At 40.2% G+C, this 15,306-nt stretch overlaps 1 protein-coding gene across 2 annotated transcripts in view; it reads right to left on the reverse strand.

Moving 5' to 3' along the window:
* Window positions 1-15,306, reverse strand: part of VDR (vitamin D receptor) — a 120,020-nt gene that overhangs the window by 52,216 nt on the left and 52,498 nt on the right. For both annotated transcript variants that reach the window (XM_072134718.1, XM_072134719.1), the window contains one exon: window positions 574-724. In XM_072134718.1, the coding sequence (XP_071990819.1) occupies window positions 574-724 (151 nt within the window). The remainder of the gene's footprint in view (window positions 1-573; window positions 725-15,306) is intronic.

Here is a 15,306-nt window from a genome sequence, read left to right on the forward strand (position 1 = left end):
TAGCGTTACCGGAAACCTCCGGTAACGCTATCTAACACTGTGGCGGGGTACAGTCACTGCCGGCCTATGGAGCGAGCGGGGCGGTCCAGGGAAGAGGCAGCGCCTCGGACCGCCCCCTCATGAATACATCGGACAGCTTTGCGAGCTATCCGATGATTACATTGTACTCCACCGCAGTGTTTGATAGCGTTACCGGAGGTTTCCGGTAACAGTATCACTCTAACACTGGGGTGTTTGATCGAGCACTAGGAGCTGCATACTTTAGTAAGCTGCTCCTAGTGCCGATAAATTGGGTGACAGGTCCTCTTTAAGAACCTCAGTAAACTCAGAGATTAAAGTTTAAAAACTTGTACACTTTTTTTTGCATTAATTTGACTTCCTTCTGTTTGTAAGTATAACGTGACTGATACAAATGGATTCCATAAATTAACATTGTATATTCAAAACCTACTCAAACAAACAATAAAAGAGAATGGTCAACGTATCACCTATTATACTCTCTTCGTTCAAATGTTTTATCAAATGTTTTACAAGGGAAAGCCAATAAATTAATAATAAATATTCATAATTTACCGAAAAAATCCTTTGCAGCCCTCGCATGTCATGGCATTGAAGTGGAACCCAGTAGCTTTGTCCCCACAGACTCCACATATTCGGGGTACATTTTTATCAAATTCCATGTCACTGTCGGAGAAAGACGTACTTGCTTGCATGTAATCCATGTCTGAAACAAAGAGAAGTAAATGTCAATTGCTGAATGAAGTAGAGCAGCTATATGAAAAGAACAAACATGTAATAACGCTATAGACCGGTATGTGTTCCAAAGGAATAATGTTGTTTATGCGCATTACATGACTTATTGTCTTCATTTTCTGGTAGTTTTATCTTCTGCAACTTCTATCTGTAATTTGCAGTTTTCTCTTTTGAGTAAAGACCTAGCTGCTGTGACTGACTTGATCCCCCTCCTTTTCTTAGAGCTTTTACATAACCTTTCTTCTCAGTGATTTTCTAATAGAAACACATTTTACCAGAATGGGAGAACACAGAAGAGGCTAAGAGGTGAAGAAATAAGCATATTTATACAAGTAGGTGCTAGGTTCAGATTTTGCGCTTATTCATTTAAATATAACATCCAAACACGTTTCTTGGCAAGTACATATACAGGCATTCCCAGGGTAACGTACAAGATAAGTTCTGTAGTTTTGTTCTTAAGATGAATTTGTATGTAAGTCGGAACTAAATATTTTATAATTGTGACCCCAGCCAACATTTTTTTGGTCTCTGCAATAATTGGATTTTAAAAATGTTGGGTTGTCATAAGAACCAGGATTAACAATAAAGCTTCATTACAGACACCGGTGATAACTGTTATAGCTGGTTATTGTAGCCTAGGGTTTAAGTACAATACATTACCAATTATCAGAGGTCAGTTTGTAACTAGGGGTTGTCTGCAAGTCGGGTGTTCTTCCTTCTTAGTTTAATGGAAATCTAGATTTAGGCAGTGTGACTGTGTCTGGATCCATGGGTTTGGGTCACTGGTTTATCATGCCTGATATTGATGGTAGATTTTCTTTAATAGGCCAAACACAGTCTAAAATGAGTGCATATTTGACAGATAACCCCCCTTAAGGCCTCATGCACACAAACTGTGGCTAACACAGCCACTGTGGCTAGCCCCCATAGACTTGTATTGGGCACATTCATGGAGGGGTGAGGCACAAAGCAAGCGATTATAAAGCAGGTCTTATTAATTTATTCCTGCCAGTCATTTCCTATGGACATTGGCAGGCAGAGCGGTGCTCACCCACTGATATCAGCTGGGCCTCAAGCAACGGCACGCCGTGTGTTGTTTGCAGCCTGCTATGTACATAGGTTGACGTTTTTTGAGGCCATACATTGAAATTTCCGTTTTTGGAGGACAGAATACGGAGGAGAGAATATGGAGGAGAGTTTTTTTCTTATTATTAAATTTCTTAATATTTGCGAATGTTTGTCATTTTACATTATTGTCGAAAAAATTAAGAAGTTCTAACCCTCCACTGCATTCACACAAACGTTTGTGCGGTGGGCTACCCCTCCCTTCTCCATTGCGATGCATGTAACACGTCTCGTAACACGGAGAAAGATAAGGCATGTCCTATCTTTTCCCCATGTACAGAGCGGCACAGTGCATCATGTGTGGTGCAGCATATCGCTCCGAGCGCCCATTGCCATCTATGGGGGGCGTACGTGCAGCCATACATACGTCCCGGCGATGGTCATGTGAATACAGCCTGACTGTCGCACTTTTTTATTGTGTTTCAACAAATCTTTAGTAACAAACATCATTCATTTTTGTTTTCCAATAAAGGAGTTCACTTTTGTTTAACAGAAGCCCAAAATGCCATACTTTTTATAGGATGCACTGGACAATCCCACTAATATGTCATTTAAGGTAGAACTTAACAGCTTAAAACTATTTTACTACAAAAATCCTGGCGTATCACAACAGGTTTTTCACTGGGAGTTCACCACATTGGGTTCATTTTCCAGCAGTAACATGATCCAGATGAACTGGAATAAACGGGATATGTGGTTATGATAGCCTTGTTACACAAACACGCTATCCTCTTATTAAACAGTAACCATTTATCAAAATGTCAGTGACAGCAAGGATGGGCACTAAACCCTGTGACTTACAGAAACCATTGTAGCCACCATTACATGTGTAAGGTATCTAGAGCTGGAGACCTGATCATGTTCAGTGTAAAATTCCAGAGTGTGGGCAGGGGCTCTCTTAGCAGACACTTCATGATCCCTCTGTGCTATGAGATGCTGTGCTCCTCCTGCTCTATAACATGCTGCCTGCAGATAGGACACTATGTACAACTGCTCAGCTTCATCTCTAACATCTGTTGCCTGCAGATCAGTCAGCATTTTATTGGTGACTGGTTCCTTTTAAATGTCAAAAACAAAAGCTAAATGCAGTCACTAAGAAAGATTTATAAGTGAATAAAATAATGAAGAGTTACAAAACTGGGTATTTGTGTAAAGTTGCTGATGTAGTTTAAAGAGATTTGTGACTGCAGTATTTCATTCTGAGTTAGACCTATAGAGATTTCTGGAGAAACTGTAGAACAAGATTATACAGAATAAAATCAAAAGGTAATATAGAAACAAACCCCCTCCTCCCAAACAAAAGTCTAATACTTTTAAGAAGTTATATAAGCACTTATATGCAAAGATAACTTTTTATTTACACAGTGTGGGTGGAGATGACATGTTATCTTGTGGAAGGGACTTTTAACTGGTAATTTATTTGCTTGATTTGATTTTCATTCATTCACTTTCACTTGCCATTACAATATAATAGGGGTATCTTATTTTATCATAAAACTATATATTCTATTGAGGCAATATATTCTCAATTGGCCTTAACAGCATAAATATCACTGCTAACGATTAACTGGATTGGTGCCGTGCCCGGAATGGCTTGTCACAGGAGAACTGAAGGAGCAGCAACCACAGCTAGACTGCCAGAGCTGTAATAAAGGGGTCATAAACAATTTCTTTATTTAGCTTGCTATTGTAACACCAGCGCCCCCTCCCACAGCCCCTGTCTCCTACCATTCCTGGTATATTGCCACCAGGGTCGTACTCTAGGCCATCGGTGTGCTGGTGGGCCTTGATGCAATTTGGCTCCGCCGACTGTCGGTTGATGATTCGCCCCTGTCATCACAAGCTCCATACCCGTCGCCCATTCTGGGACTTCAACTCTGTGTCCCTTGGACACAGGTAGGGTTAAATATCATGATGATCAGAAAGCAATCAGCTCTCTCCATTATCATGGGGGCCACAAAATAAGGGAGGATGAAAAGCCACAAGAAGAGGGTGTAGGAAGGCCCACAATATAAATTGGTATGAGGGGCCACCATATAAACTGGTATTAGGGTCCACAAGTTAATGGGGTATGGGGGGCCACACTATACGGAGAATATGAGATGGGCTACAAGATGAGGGGGTGTGAGGGACAACAATATAAGGGGGCAAGAGGTGCCACAAGATGAGGGGGAGATGAGAGGGACCACAGTATGTGGGGGAGTTGAGAGGGACCACAGTATGTGGGGGAGTTGAGAGGGACCACAATATGTGGGGGAGTTGAGAGGGGCCACAATATGAGGAATAGACAAGAGGGACCACAATATGTGGAGGACAGGGGAGGGGACACAATATGAGGGGGAGAAGAGAGGGGACACAATATGAGAAGGAGACTAGAGGGGCTATGATATGAAGGGGAGATGAGAGGGGCTACAATATGAGGGGGCATGAGAGTGGTCCAAGATGAGGGGGTGTGAGGACACACAATATGAGGGGAAAATTAAAAGTTTCACAGGATGAAGAGAGATGAGAAGCAACAATATGAGGAGGAGACTAGAGGGGACACAATATGAGGGGGGGCAGTAGGGGTCACAATATGAAGGGGAGATGAAAGGGGCCACAAAATGAAGGGTAGATGAGAGAGGTCACCATATGAGGAGGAGATATGAGGAGTCACAATATGTGGAGGATATATGAGGGGTCACATTCAGAAGCGCGAAACGGACCGTCGCCTTCTGTGGGCTCCTGCAGCTTTTTACTTCCGTCCCGCAACGATGTTGTTTTAATCGTGTTGGAATAAAGTTTTGGATTTTTAATCGGTGAGTGCCTGCTTTACTTCTTTCTTCTCCTTTGAATGTTTACCTGCACTCCTATGGACATTTTAAGCTAGAGCACCGCCCCATCCCCCAACAAGTCGGCACCCCAATGATGTTTTGCGCAATGTGTATTATTGCTATTAGTGGTTAAAAGTCGCCAAAGTGCAGTGCCCCCTGATGACCTGGAAGGACCAGGAGCCCCCTCCATTAAAAAGATGGATACTACTTATTAACAGCGTCATTCCCCACTACCGGTCCCTGTATACCAACAGGAAGTGTCCCCAGAAGTTTGATCGCATCTGGTCCAGATGGTGCGCGACTCCCCATACAGCCTTATAATCACATGTGACATATACTCCTCTCCATGATGAAGGAGACTGAGCGTGCTGGTATGTGTGTGTGTGTGTGTGTGTGACTGATTGTCTATGTGTCAATAGTTGTTTGTGTTGTATCAAGATGTCTGGCTGCAGTATCCTGCTGTTATCTATTGTGTAATATCCCTCAGGTAGTTTTGTAACACAGCAAGAACCTGATTGTTACCATGGCTGTTGTATAATAATCCTGTAATGGGGGGAAGGAAATATGTGGCAGACAATCTTGTTTTCTGGTTTTGTTTATTGTAATTGTATAAAATTTCAAAAATTGCAAAAATAAATACTTTTAAAAAAAAAAAGTGCAGTGCCCCCCATCTGTTCTTCTTTTTTGAAAAATATGAGGGGTCACCATATGAGGAGGAGATATGAGGAGTCACAATATGAGGGGGCGATGAGGGGATCACAATATGAGGAAGAGCTGAGGAGAGATAATATAAGGGGTAGATGAGAGGTCACAATATAAGGAAGGGATTTGGAGGCGTAATATGAGGAGGATATGATAAAGGCCACAATAGGAGGAGATGAGGGTCCACAATATGAGGGGGAGATGAGAGGGGCCACAATATAAGGGAGATAGGATGGGGAAACAATTTAAGGGGGGAGATGAAGAGGTCCAGATTCCTATTAATAAGATGTCCTACCTAATGCTGGACCTTAAGTCCATGATCTCAAGATTGAATTGTGTTTTAAAATGTATTTCAAGCACATCTGGAGTTTCTCCTCCCTGAATGCAGATGTGTTTAGATCTAAATGCCTGCATCTGTTAAGCAGCAACACAGCAAAAAATGTTACTCCTTAACAAACACAGGCATTTAGGTCTAAACCCATCTGCACTAAGGGAGGAGAACGCACTTGAATACATTTGAAAGCACAATTCAGTTGCATCTTGTGAACATGGCCATAGGCTGTGATATGTGATGCATTTTTTTTCCTGATGCATTTGCTTTGTTTTTCAAAACACAATCAAAACTTGCCCTAAGAATGTACAAGTAATATTTCCATGTAGCAGTAGGCGGGTCCCAGTCCGACCCTAATTGCCACTCTAACCTTCATAATGTGCATAACCCTCTGCTCTCACCATGCATCTCTAAGATAAAAATTATCTGTGTACCCTTGTATTAAAAGGCAGTACCATTATTAGTATAGCAGCCATTAAGGCACATTGAAGTAAATAGAGTTGGTACCATGTTTCTCCAAAAATAAGACCCACCTTTGAAAATAAGTCTAGTTACAAACACCTGATGGCACTAAGTTACACTAGAAATGCTGGTGTTATATTAAAGAAGAAAATCTACCCTTTAATTATCCACAGGTGCTTCCAGGTGCTAAAAAACCTGAGATGTTGATTGTTAAAGTTACAGTCAGTATTGTCATTTTCGGATATAGCTCACATTCCTTACTGTAACAGTGGATATCTCTGTGTCTGTGGCAACTAGTATATTAAAAGGGGGATTTTTCAGTTTCAAATGAGACCAGAACTGTGTTCATAGGTGCCACGTTTCAAAAGATACCGCCTTTTTGATGTCTGTCCCCCTCCAGTCTGTGTACTGAGGGGAGCATATGGAGAAGGAGGAGGAGGGAGCTGCAGGGAGACATAGCTGACAGATGATGTAATGCACTACATAGACAAGAGGGGCTCAATCAAGCAAAGTGTCATTGCTAGACATGACAAATTGGGGACAATAATTCTAAAGGTCAAAGTCGCAAGAAATACACTATGGAATTCAGGGTTATGGTGATGTTCTAGAATATGATTACGGTATATGATATTTAAATAAATGTGAATTTTTGTTCATGGAAAAACAGACATCCCCCTAAAATAAGCCCTAACTGATTTTGTGAGCAAACTATAAGGGCTTATTTTCAGAGAAATATGGTAGTATGCATACACAGCTGATACTATATTCTGGGCAGTGACTATATTCTTTTGGGTCAGTCACTAGTATTGCACGGCTGCAATGAGTTGATCAATGAGACTGTCAGGTGGCATTATTTGCCTATTATTTGCTTTTATATGAAAAGCATATGAGTTTTTATTACGTATACATTGTGGCAAGCTTGAACATGCTCCATGCTTGAACATTTCTTCTCACTTGTCATCTAAAGAAAACTAGTGTTGCAGACATCGTTGTTTTACCCGTGGCTGTCACATATTGATTTGACAAACACTCATGGAATTACTGGAAGGTCAGATAATATTGATTCTGTCTAGAAGATGTTTGGATTTCTCAGTTTCAACCTCTATTGTTGTAAAGTGTAAATTGTTTTAAGTTTTTTTTAAAGATGGTTCCTACACAAAACTAAAATGGCATAAACAACCTGCTGTGGGTCAAAAAGTACTCTGGTGTTTTGACAATGGGTGTATGGGTAAAGAATATCCTGCACAGACACAATGGGGCTCATTTACTTACCCAGTCCAGTTGCTATCCAGCGGCGCGTTCTCTGATGCTGATTCGGGTCTGCCGGAATTCACCTTCTTCGTCCGGGTGCATGTAAGTGCTGATCTTGTGACACAAATTCTTTTTGAATTCCGCGTTTTTTCCGAATCCGTCTGGTTGTCCGACGGCCACGCCCCCCATCTCCGTCGTGTGAAAGCCGGCGCCGATGAGCCAAAATCCGATCGCGTACGCCAAAATCCCAGGGCAATTCAGTGCGCGATTCGGACCCTTAGTAAATGAGCCCCAATGTCATGAGAGGGCTGTGCTTTTTTTTGATGCCATAGTATGCAGTGGCAGGAAATTGTGGCTAGTTTTTTGGCTTGTCATACCCAGTAAGAAGCCGCATTGCCAAACCCAGGCTCGGGTGTGATTGACTAGCCAGTGCATCGATGTGTTTTTAGATATGCTGAATTTTGTTTTAACAAATGTGAGTATTTGACTGTTAAAAGAAGACCTTATACTAATACGGGCTACGCTATGTGTCTGCAAATGCGGCCTATAATCTATTGACAGGTTGGAGGAAAATAGAAGACTGCATCTGATGCCTCAGGTTTGAAGCCTATCCCTAGATGAAGTCTTGGCATCCTCGTGGACACATATACCCGATCTCGGAAAAGAGCTGACACCGTTTAGTGTTGAGCTTCAGCCTTTTCAATCTTGGTATTTTTGGCAAATTTGAGTTGAAGGACTGGTTCGGGACTGTGAGCTCTGTGTTTTCAAAGAGATTTATATGGGTATGTGCTGACACAAATGCGAATATAACAAATACAAACTCTTCTCACATCATGATGTAAAAAGACAATGCGAGCAATGTATTCAATAAATGTTATGTGTGAGATTTAAAATTAATATTGTTGTGGAATTCTCACTAAATGTTAATAAAATATCCTATTTTAAGCTAAGTACTAGCTATAATTTAGCCATTTTTTGTTTTGCTTTTCATGACACTGGTCACTATAATTTTCACCTTTTGACCAGTGAACAATTTCAGTATGGAACCAAAAATAACACATGTCTGTGGAGTGAAGGGGTATATAGAAACACCACAACATGACACAAGGAAAATATGTGTTGTGCTATATAAAGTAAATTATATATACGTATAGAAAGATGTCATTTCCATGTACAGAATATTCATTAAATGCTATTTTAAATGATACCTGCTGTGTTTGTGGCCAAAGAACTTAAAATACAGCATCTCAGATTCAGTGCTTTTAGCCCCATAGAAATTTGTGTACTGGTTATCAGATTTGTGGCAATAGAAATGGAAACCCCAGAAGGTAAATTACTGCTGCGGATTCTAGGTGTAGAATTCCAAAGTTGAGCTCCGCCCCTGCCGCTGCAGACACCAGCCATTCGCATCTCGTTTCAGCCACTGGATCGCTGCAAAATGCTCCCAGTTTTATGCTCGTAAAAATTCCTCCCATCACAATTTATTCTGCCTGGTGTTCTATTTTATGTTCCTTTCAGTTCTCAAATGTGATTTCCGCTATAAATGAATAATTGCTTCAAAGAAAGTAAACCTGTCCTTTCCGCATCATTTATAGTAATGACCAATGGTGAACGCCAAACACATTTACATAGAAGTTTTCCATTCACAGAATGCACAATGCATCCAATACAGCTATTCAGAAGGCAGCACAACAATAGGGAGTAGTGTGTGTGTCCCTGGCCTTGTGCACATAAAACAATTTTGCTGACTTTATGTCAATAGCCAAAACCGAAATAAAGTATGATCCAAAAAGAATTCAGGATTTGATTAAAAAACAGATAAAAAGAGCTTATATAATGGTCCGGCCATTTGTTATAAGGGAACAGTATAAAATAATTTAATAAATAAAAATTCTGCTCCTTGAACCAGCCCTCAGACGCCATCTTATATACAAGGTACAAGGTGACAGGGACTGCGGACAAGTCTGCAGACTGAAGTATACAGCCTGCCCCCAAAAAGTATACAGCCTGCCCCCAAAAAGTATACAGCCTGCCCCCAAAAAGTATACAGCCTGCCCTCAGTATGCCTAGCGAATAATAAAAAAATAAACGTAATACTCACCCTCCGACGATACTCACCTTTGATGCTTAGTGGCGGCTCCCGGTCCTCGGCGGCGGCTCCTGGTCCTCGGCGGCAGCTCCCGATCCTCTGCGGCGGCTTCTCTCTTCTATCTTCACGTGCCGGCAGTCGCGTCCATGCGACTTGCCGGCAGGGCGCACAGTGCGATGAGGCGGTGTCGCCGCTGATGACGTCATCAGCGGCGACACCGCCGTATCGCACTGTGCGCCCGCCGGCAAGTCGCATGGACGCGACTGCTGGCACGTGAAGATAGAAGAGAGAAGCCGCCGCAGAGGATCGGGAGCTGCCACCGAGGACCGGGAGCCGGAGGGTGAGTATTAATTTTTTTTTTATTATTATTGACTCGTGTATAAGCCGAGATGAGGTTTTTCATCACATTTTTTGTGCTGAAACACTCGGCTTATACACGAGTATATACGGTAACTACCGACCAGTCTCTAATCTCCATTTTATCTCCAAAATCCAAGAATGCCTGGTTTATTCTCAACTAACCCGCTATATCCCTCCATGAACCTATACATCAGGTTGTTGAAGACGTCTTTTGGTAGGGTTAGCAAAAAGAGCTGCCTCCTGTTTGTCCATTTCCTTCCATAGTTCTAGTTCTTCTTCAATAGTGCTCCTCGCTATACGCAATGTCCCCTGAACTCTGCCTTGTGGGCCTACACCATATAGAAAGGATTGAATCCTCATTAAAACTGAAAAGACTCCCTATGAGCTACATTGAGTTCCTCCATTCTAATAAGGGATTCATTTAAACACCAGTGGCATGCCCTAACTGTGGAAAAGACCTCCTTCAGGGTAGCTGGTCTGACCTTGATATGTCCCCCACCTCTGCAGTCTGCATCATAAGGATTATCAATAAAGCTTCATTACAGACACCTTACAGCTGATCATTGCAGCCTGGGACTAAAATAAAGCATCCAGAGAGCTTCACCAGAGGTCACAGTGGGCAGAGAGGCCCATCTGTTACTAGGGGGCCATCTGTCCTTAAGTTGTGGACCTCATGTATATAGCCTAAAAAACATTTTGTATATACATTTTTAATAAGTTGCCAAGTGCTGCCTCCCTGCTAGAAGGACACGTTTACCTTGAGCCGTGGAAAATGGCCTTGTCTTGTTTATCTACATATATGAACTGTGCTCTTTCTTGCAAATCTACAGCGTCAGCAAACATCCCACCCTACAATCTAGCAACAAGTCAGTTGAGCGTTCAGAGAGCTGACAAAGTCCATACAAATAGATCAGCTTTCGGTAGCTTGTATGCAACATAATGGATCATTCTGCATACATGACATACAGGATTTGAACCATGCGACTATTGAACTACTCCTGCTTTTAGAGAGTAAATCCTACTAGAGAGGTCCTCTTGTGTTAGATTTAAGACTCTATTCAGATTTTTTACTTTATATGCTGGATTACCAAAATCTTAAATCTAATAGTCACATATATATTTTTTTGTTGCACAAGGAGTTCACATCATTCTATGGTGCTCCATCATGACTAAGGAAGATTAACCTATGCCACGGGTGGTGAACCTATGACACCGATGCCAAAGGCGGCACTTTGAGCCTTCTCTGTAGGCACACAGAGTTCACCAGACAGGGGACAGGGCACATGAGCAGATTAACCTTCATGTTGTAAAGAGGATTAGTAAATAAGTAAATTGCTGGGGCTCTATATAGATAAATTATTGGGGGCTGTACATAACAATTATAAGGGTACATATAAATTAGAGAAGGGCTGTATATAAATTTAATACAGGGACTATATATATAAATTAGAGGAGGGCTATATACAGGCAGCCCCCAGGTTACATACAAGATAGGTTCTGTAGGTTTGTTCTTAAGTTGAGTTTGTATGTAAGTCGGAACCATATACTTTATTATTGTAATCCCAGACAGAAATTTTTTGGTCTCTGTGACAATTGGATTTTAAAAATGTTGGATTGTCATAAGAACCAGGATTAACACTAAAGCTTCATTACAGACACCTGTGATAACTGCTATAGCTGATTATTGTAGCCTAGGACTAAAGTACAATAAATTACCAATATCCAGAGGGCCGTTTGTAACTAGGGGTCGTATGTAAGTCGAGTGTTCTTAAGTAGGGGACAGCCTGTATATAAATTCAATACAGAGACTATATTTATAAATTAGAAGAGGGCTGTGTATAAATTCACTAGGCGGACTATATATTTAAATTAGAGAAGGGCTGTATATAAATTCAATAGAGGGTCTATATATATAAATAAATTAGAAGGTGGCTGTATATAAATTCACTATGGGGACTGTATATATAAATTAGAGGAGGGCTATATACAACTTCAATACAGGGACTATATACAGGTAGTCCCCCAGTTACATACAAGATAGGTTCTGCAGGTTTGTTCTTAAGTTGAGTTTGTATGCAAGTCGGAAATGTATATTTTATAACTGTGTTTTTTTGGTATCTGTGACAATTGGATTTTAAAAATGCTTGGTTGTCATAAGAACCAGGATTAACAATAAATCTGGAGAAGATCATCACCTATAAGGTAGTGAATGCCACTTCTTTCTGTGTCACTAACTGATCTACTAGCGTATGAGACAATGTCAGTCGGGATATGGCTTGGCATGGCCACAGATGTTTCAGTTGGGCTCTGGATCAGGAACACAGACTTTTATAGGAAAACATTACTGTGTATAGGTGAACAGTATCCTAATAGCTGTTAGTGTCCTTCATATCACTGGGGACTATATTACTAGGAGGGGACTGTGACTGCTATGTACCATAGCTCCCTGCACAGCAGCAAACAGGGTAGAGAGTTGCTCAAGGTAGGACTGAAGTTCTCATCTGAGGTCTCCTAGAGGAGTTTTGCAGCAATCTGTGTGCATTATTTTGTCCATGAGTGTGTGTTGTACAAAATGTATTCTAATTCTCTCATTGTAGGTCACCTTTCAGACATCTGAACATTCTATATGGTGTTCTGTATCAGCCACTCAATGTATACTTGCTTATCTCACAGTGCACACAGTGGTGACCTTTGTGAGTTACATAAACCAGCGTCTCCAGCCTTTACTGGTTATGTAAAAAATTCACATTCTAACCCACTTGTAGTCAATCATTTTACTCTACATACAAGTAAACAATGGAAACATTTACAAATTATAATTTTTTAAGCATCTCTTTATGCTTATGATTGTAAGCATAGAAACAGAGAAAATACAGACTTATTTTTCTCTCCTGTTGTAATCAGGCTGCCAAAACTTACAGTATTAACCCCTTGCTGGCAAAACCACTTTTCACCTTCCTGACACAGCCCATTTTTTCAACTCTGACGTGTCACTACAAGTGATTATAACTTTAGCATATCCAAGAGATTTCGAAATAGTTTTCTCGTGATACTTTGTACTTCATTTTAGTTGAAAAATTTTGGTGGTATGTTTTGCATTTACTTTTGCAAAAACAGACATTTGGTGATTCCTGATTTTCAAAATTCTAAATGTTCTACTTTTTCAACACATAGTCATAACAGCAAAAAACTAGATAACTAAAATTTTACAAATGTCTACTTTATGTGGACATGGTTTTGTATGCATCCTCTCATTTTTGTAGGGTTTTGAACTTCACGTTTCATAAAAAAAAAACACAAAATCATGCTTTTGAGATTTCAAGTTACTTTGAAAGGCCTAAATACTAGTAAAATAAATTCAATAATATAGAAACTACACCCCTCAACGTATGTAGAAAAAAACTTTTATGAAGTTTGTTAACCCTGTAATTGTTTTACAGGAGTGAAAACTAAATTGTGCACAATTTTGAAATTTACATTTTTTTGGCTAAATTAATAATTTTTTCAAAACATTTACACATTGGAGGTGGATAAGATACCAAAAGCTCTGCAACATTGGATATCCAATTTCTGCTGAGTATGCCAGCAGATTTGCATTGTCACATTTTAATGGCTATTGAATCTTTATTTTTTTTTTTGGCAATTTGGAAATATGAGGGCTTATCTTCTGCAAGATTAGATGTACTTTACAAATAGCATTTTAGTTGGTCATTAGCTTATTGATAAGATTTTATTAGCTCTTGAATATATGGAAGAAATAATGCTTTACGTAACAGCACTGCAAAAACGGGAACTCACATCCTACCATGCAGTACAATTACATCAAATGTCGGGAAGGGTTTAAGGGTGCCCAGAATTTGGTACCTCTTCTTAAAGGGGACCTGTCACCGGAAGGATACAAACCACCCAGTTTGTAGTCAAGCAGATTAACACCTTCCAGATCTTGTGTCTTCCAATGCCCAGTAAGGTGGCATCATCCAGAATATCTATTTTGAAACGGGAGGTAAATTGATGTAAATTAAGGGAAAATTGTCACAGAGAGTTTAGAACTGAAGTCTCTGCCTCAGAATGGACATGGAAGCCCCTGTGTTCCGGGATATCTCTAGCCAACTCTTTTGAAGTCTGGTGCAGGATCTCATTGACAGCCGAGGGGAGCATGCTGAGGTGGGGAGAGCTTGACTTCATTGGTAAACTCTCCGCCTCCGTGACATTATACTTCCATTTTTTATCTCGCTTACAAGTACATTCTCTGTATGATTCCACCACCCTGGGCCATAAAAGACCCATGATGGTTTAAAGCTGCTTGACAACATACTGCTCAAACCCACCCCTATTGTCCCATACCTATCACAAGAATATATCACCAAACCCAAATCCTTCAGATACCCATCCCGACTGACTAATTCAGAGTATCCAGTATTAAAAGTCCAGTGTTATGGAAATTGTCCAGATCAAATATTTTTAACTCCAAAACTGATCCAAATATATCAACAGGAAAATGAAAGTAGAGTCTATCTCTATCTCTAGAGTCTACCACCTATTATCCTGTTCATCCTGTACCTTTTAACCAAATGACAGAAGAAAATAGCTTATGCTTTCTCCGACCTAACATACATTAGTGCTTCTATTACCGTACATCCCACTTAGTTCAGTCACGTACATAAGCTGCCATTTCTAAAGTAAAATAATAAACCTTTTCTTATCAACTGGAATATTTTTTCTTTCTTTTAACTATGCTAACTCCATTACTTCAAAAAATATCTTGTCTTGCTCTATGCTACTACGGTAACTACGGAGTCATCTGTGATCTCCTCCTCATCTCTACACTCCTAGAATATCTGGTCTACTACAGCCAAGCCAGATATCTAACAATCCCCTTATCCAACGCTTAAAGCCTTGTTTCCGCTCGACAATATCTGCACTGAAAGCCTTAAATGATATTCTAATGCCTAAATGCAGCAGCTACTAATCTATATTAATTGTTTAATATAATTTACCTCAGTTGTTTGACGACCCAGGACTACCCAGGCCAACCGTTCAGCTTCCATTCCCCATAAACTTTAAAGGACAGTTATAGCCGTATACTTACAAAAATCAATCTTCCTATGCTCCACATTCTGTAGCGTCAGTTCTGTGGAATACATTGTCTTGTGCAGTTGAGTTAATTAACTATAGCCACAATTTTTAGCATGCCAAACAAATATCCTTTTAAGCAAGTCTATAACATTTTATAAGTGATCATCAAAATTAAGAATTTTTCTAAATTTTCCAATTTTTTCATAACTAAACGAAAAAGATATCATCCAAATATTTCCACTAATTTGAAGTACAATATGTGACGAGAAAACAATCTCAAAATTTACTGGATATGTTAAAGCATTTGATGGTTATAACCACTTTAAAAAAAAATGGGGCTTGGT

Source organism: Engystomops pustulosus, chromosome 2 (genome assembly GCF_040894005.1).
Source record: "Engystomops pustulosus chromosome 2, aEngPut4.maternal, whole genome shotgun sequence".
Taxonomy (NCBI): domain Eukaryota; kingdom Metazoa; phylum Chordata; class Amphibia; order Anura; family Leptodactylidae; genus Engystomops; species Engystomops pustulosus.